General features: G+C 36.1%; 1 protein-coding gene across 2 annotated transcripts in view; it reads right to left on the bottom strand.

Annotated features, from left to right (window-relative positions):
- LOC148735715 (C-reactive protein 1.1-like) overlaps nt 1-5,464 on the bottom strand; it is a 12,841-nt gene extending 7,377 nt beyond the window's left edge. Inside the window, exons 1-4 of one of the 2 annotated variants that reach the window (XM_088755170.1) lie at nt 5,000-5,464; nt 4,465-4,507; nt 3,536-3,746; nt 2,039-2,385 (exon numbers count right to left, since the gene is read on the bottom strand). In XM_088755170.1, the coding sequence (XP_088611296.1) occupies nt 2,039-2,385; nt 3,536-3,746; nt 4,465-4,507; nt 5,000-5,338 (940 nt within the window). In that variant the 5' untranslated portion in view covers nt 5,339-5,464. Of the gene's footprint in view, nt 1-1,661; nt 2,386-3,535; nt 3,747-4,464; nt 4,508-4,999 lie in introns of those variants that run through there. The other variant, XM_088755171.1, reaches the window with a different exon arrangement.
- Between the last annotated feature and the right edge of the window lie 340 nt (nt 5,465-5,804).

Genomic DNA, 5,804 nt, shown 5'->3' with positions numbered 1-5,804 from the left:
ATAGGTAGTTTCAGATTTGAAACCCAGTTCGCTCCTTTTCTGAGTTATAACCGATTTCATGTAAAAAAGGAAGACACGTTATCGGTCATTCGCGTAAAACTAGTACTTGATCAATACTTCTTTGCGTTTGCGGTTAAATCAAAGAGAGTTTTATATCAAATGTGAAAGTAATGTTGATGTATTACTCGAGTCACTGATTGCATTTCCATGAGTGCAGTCCGTTTACTTAATACTAATTAGCGAACTCAATGGAGAAAATGTAAGGTATGGAAAAACAAACAAAACCCCAGTTTGAACAAATCCAGCAAGTAATAAACCTGATTCATTACATTTCAAGATTTCAAGGTATTTTCTCTTCATTTTCGAAATTCCCAAAAACGCTGACCTGTTATGCTTACCGTATTTGTTTTCATTTGCTATAAATATAACTCGACTGGGGAAAATAGGCAATGTCGCAATGAACAGTTACAAGTATACAAAAATTCAAGAGTCGAAGACCAAGAATATCACCATTTGGAATCCTCGACATGAAGAAACCTAGGAAGTGGTAATCAATAATGAATATTGTGTGAGTTTGGCGGCGAGTGGTTTACGAATTCTTCGGGTGTTGTACCAACATCCCAAGTGGTTTATCAGCCAATAACTCATAGAAAACTTGTGGGCTATTGCTTTTATATAATAATTCAGAAGACGTGCGATTTTTCTGTGGGCTTACCGGCACAATAACCCACAGCTGATTGACCAATCAGAGTGCGCGCATTGATTTGGTTATTATATAAATGCAAATAAACTTAAGTAGAAATCAGAGCGAATAAAACTGTCACGCAAACACTGTCACGAGCAAATGCTTGTTCCCGAAGGAGCCTTGAAGTCGAGAATTTAGTCAGGATAATCCAAGATCCGAGAGAGAACATTACTTCTCTTGGCTATTTTTTCTAATAATGAATTATTTAAGAAATTTCCAAACAAATCAGACCGAGTAATTTTAAAAGGTTTCCCTCCTGACACGCACTGAAATTTGAGTAGTGCGGTACGTCCAAAGACTGAAAATGGTTTGGACGTTTGGTTCCCCCAACAAGTAAGTATTCACGGGCCACCGGTAGATTTTTTATATGTTAGAAATGAAAGCTTAGGAATAACTTATAACTATTTTCATTGGAAAAACGACGCGCACCAGCTGATATTTTTGCCCTTGGATTTAGGGTAAAATTTACGCAAAACGACCTTGTTTAAGAAAGAGTTGATGTATGGGCCTTTAAAACTTTTGGAAAAGCCGAAGAAAATATAAAATTTCCTCTTCTAGAAAGCGTAAGTGGCATACTTTTACTCCATATAAAACAGTCTCAATTTTTTTTCTTAACTTGCTTTGCGTGGCTGCTCAACATTCGCAAAATTTGCCTATTTTGGGGTTCGCGCCAAGCCCATCTGGTCGAAATCGGACATTTCTCGATTTCTCGAAAAATAAAATTCGCTGAACCTTTTAAACTCCATTTTCGAAGATAGTTCTATACAGGGATTCTTTTTATGAAATAAAATGGAGGTCGATTTTTTTTAACTGTCGGGCGATGTTTGATATTTAGAGGCAGCGGCTCTTAAATTATCAGTAATATGGCACTGAAAGTTCAGTACATTGTCAAACAAGTAAACACACAAACAAAACAAAATTTAAAAGAAACCAAACATATTTGATGAGACAAAACAGATGATGAAAAAACTATCAAGGTAAAAGCTCGAGGCAAATAAAAGCCAGACTGGGATGGTCTCATCCACTGTTCAATAACAACTAACAAAGCAAACAAAAACAAAGGCGAAGAAATCTATTGAAATTGCAAGTGATAAATATTAACAGCACTCTGGTTTTATTCCTGAATGCTTAAAATCGTGCTGCATTGTTGAATATTTTTTTTGCTATCTGCCTTTTAGTTAGTCCAAATTGAAAATAATTCATGATTTCCAAAATGTTCGTAGCTTTTGTATTTTGTATGGTTCAAACTTTATGGAGCCTTACACAAGGAAGGTTCGTGAACCTTTACTTCACCTCGAATGCCGCTCCTGAATTGTTCCCAACATAGAACGTTACCCTTTCTTGAGAAGCAGATTTTCGAAATTTTTTGCATTTCTATCACAGGAAGAATGGCATCCCAGAGGTTCAAATGTGCAATTATACCAACAAAGGATTGCTGGACGTCGAAGCCACCACCGAGGGAATCCTGTTCTTGACCCAATACGACAACCCCTCCCTTTTCTATTACATGACCAGCGTTAAGCTCTCTTCCATTCTCTGCCAATGTACCGTCGATAAAGATTTTGTTTTGGCCATCGGTATTCCGCCAGGTGGCACATACATGGTGCCACTCACCATCACGCACGGCTATGTTTGCATATCTGAACAAATAAATCGATACATCCATATATCAATACAAAGCAAAACAACAAAACAAAACAACAAAACAATAATAATACACAACAATATAACACGACATAAAAAGAACAACAGCAAAACAAACCAACAAAACAATACAACAAAACAAAACAATAAACAAAACAAAACAATACAACAAAACAATACAACAAAACAAAAACATACAACAAAACAAAGCCGTACAACAAAACAATACCATACAACAAAATAATACAATACACCAAAATAATACAATACAACAAAATAGATAACGGGTGAGTGTAGTCCTGAGAAAGAATGTTGTCGGTGGTAGTGACGGACGTTTCGACAACCTGTGCGGAATTCAGGCCTGTACAGGATTCGAACCACTGACCTCTGTTATACTAGTGCAACGCTCTAACAGTTGAGCTAACAAGCCAACTAGGAGCAGGTCATCAAATTAGTCCGACATAAACTCGTAAGAAGATAAATCAAACACAACGAAAACGTTCGTGCACAAATACGACACTACACCTTCACATGTTACCCCCGGGTTCAAGCCCTTCAAAGCAAAACAAACAACGCAAACAAAAAGCAGACAGTGTAAGCATATCCTTTTTGGAGTCCACACGGTTTTATCAGCTTTATGTGATACTACGGTCTCTGCTTCGCTCAATTCTAAGGTCTGCCTTAAATTGAATTTAAAGTCGTCATTCAGTTTCAAAAGGTGATAAGGCACGAGACGACTCGAGATCGAAATTTGGATGAATAAGAAAAAAAGTTAAATTATGCTGCTTCGTACCAGCCAGTGGGACCATCTATGGCTTTTTACAATACCTCACTATTTTTGTTTTTGTTTGTTATTTGTTTTTATTTATTTCTTTATTTACTCATCAAATTACAAAACGAAATAAAATCAATAACAACAAAGGTGCATGGAAGTCTCTGGAGAGAAAACAAGTGAGAGAAAAAAGAAAAGCTGCAAATTTCTTTTCCCGTTGAGCAAAGTCTCCTTTAAGACTCCACGCTAAAATACGGGGTTATTTTACATAGTTCAACGAAGTTTGATTCAAGAGAGATAAAATAAAAATAACACAATTCAAAAACATACTTATAATTCATACACATACATGGAACCAACACTTTCATACTTACGGGGTAAATTTTCCTCCAACATATAACCTCAGCTTGTCGGTGTCGATGATAATAATTTCATTCAGTTCGTTTCCTAGTGCATAACTGAACACAGTTCCTTTACTTTGCGTTTTTATCCAGAAGCAGAGTGTAAATTCCCTAAGCACTCTATCCATTTGTTTGTTAAAAACCGCGTCATTGCCGTTTCTAACAGGAAACTCAAGTGAGAAATCTTGAAGTAACAGGAAAAAAAAGAAGAAAAGAGATCACGGTTGTCCGCCGGTTTGTCAGTTGTTATTCGGATATTATCCAACCCGCCGAGCTAGTCTGCTTACACATCGGAGTCGGGATTTGTTATGCAGAGACAGTTTCAAAAAATTAAGTAAGACACGGACGGAAATGGGAGAAAAAATCCAGGGTTAAGTCAAAGTGAATATTTTTCTCTAATAATACTAATGATATTACTAATGATATAAGAGGAACTAAAATAAAGGAAATACATTGCAAGCTGAAACGCAGAAGGGTGAATGAATATACGACGGCAGAAAGAGTCACAGCTGTGTCGGCTGTGACATTGTTGACTCCCCTGGTTCAACGAGTCGCCTACATGACTAAACTTTCTCTTTTAGCACTATCAACTGCAAAGTATAAATTCAAAAGAGTCGACGAATTCGATTTTCAGTAATAACGATTGGTGAGGCTAAACTGAACCAAGTGGTAATAACGCTAATAATGATGATGGAGATTTAAGAAATAAACAGTGGTTTAGCGTGGTCTGTATTCTTATCGACAACGATATTCGTTATCACAGTGAACAAGGTGTTGCGGAGTCACGAGCAGCTTCCTGCAATAGTATATGTATGTGATGAAAGTGACGAAACAGTCATAATGCAGGTGGTTATTTTTTCCTCTCAATTGATAGTCTAGTGGCAGTGGTATAGTATGCTTACCTGATGAAACCCTTTCTGCGTTAGGGCACCTCATTTGATCCTCCTGTATTTGCACATAAATAAGCAGCGGATTTAAAATAATTTCTTAAAGGAATTTAGGTCTTCTTCAAATGCTGCATAAATGCGAGAACTAGATATAGAAATTTCAATCACATGAGAACCAAATTCTTTTATGATCTTCTTCAGATAAAGCCAAGTTTCACAACGCACTAAGAATATCATTATCATAATAAACCTTTGAAAGTATATATTCTGAATAAGTCTGTAGATCATGCATGGTAAAATAAGGATTTCTTTATCACTCTAATATTCAAAATTATATAGGATTTTGTGCACTTTTATTTTTCACACCTCCTCTTTGCCTCAGGAAGTATCAACAATCCAGCGACAGAAACAACATCATTATACAACCCCTACTTCAATAAATAATTAATTAACTCGGGCGTCAAAGCGATGAAAAATGTTACCCTTTCGAAATCTTCTTCTTTCGATATCTTTTTCTTTGGTAAATAAAAGATATGAAGAAATTTCATACCTCACGACATCTTATTTGTGAGAAGACGAATCCATTCGCTGACATCAGATATTTGTCGTCGAGGTCATTTGATAACCCAGCAAAGTTTAACTCACAGCGTCCTTGAGGGTCTTTTTGGTACTTCTTGTAGTTGATTGAGAGGCAACGAGCATTCTTCGCGCAATAATGGCAGCATTTTATTTGACTGGCTGCAGGAAGACTTTCAATCAAATGCCCCTCCAGCCTGACGTTTTCTCGTGTAACTGTTGATATAAGACTCCGTCTTCCATCATCATTACTTGTCCGGCTAGATAATATCATTTGCAGCAGTAGCCACAACTTAGAATAAAGTGGTGTCATAGCTAATTGACCTTAAATCGCTTGATAATGGGAGAAGTAAGTGAGTGTTAGAATGTTCGAAATGGAAATCTCAGAAGATTCGTATTTTATGATTATTTACTTCTGATGGATCTTTACATGCATACACTAATGTAGTTCCTGAGACTTTTTAATAATGAATGTGGTGTTTTCAGTTCTTTCCCTGATCAATGAAATTTTAATGCATTACTATTGAGGCCTCTTATTGCTATCAAAATTCCTTTCATGAATTATTTTCCAATTTTGCTGCTTGAATTCACTCGAATTTACCTTTAAAGTTTAATACCACAAACAATTGCGCACCATGTTTTCAATAAAGACCGTGCTAAGTCAAAAACAATATCCTTGAGAAATTGAATAAAAGTTATAAAAAAATTATTTCTTTTATATTATTTTGTACTCAATTTTCTGAGATTATTTAGAAAGTTATGGTTCTTTCTAGATTTTG

This window comes from Stylophora pistillata, chromosome 3 (genome assembly GCF_964205215.1).
Source record: "Stylophora pistillata chromosome 3, jaStyPist1.2, whole genome shotgun sequence".
NCBI lineage: Eukaryota > Metazoa > Cnidaria > Anthozoa > Scleractinia > Pocilloporidae > Stylophora > Stylophora pistillata.
This window is presented reverse-complemented; position numbering and strand designations above follow the sequence as displayed.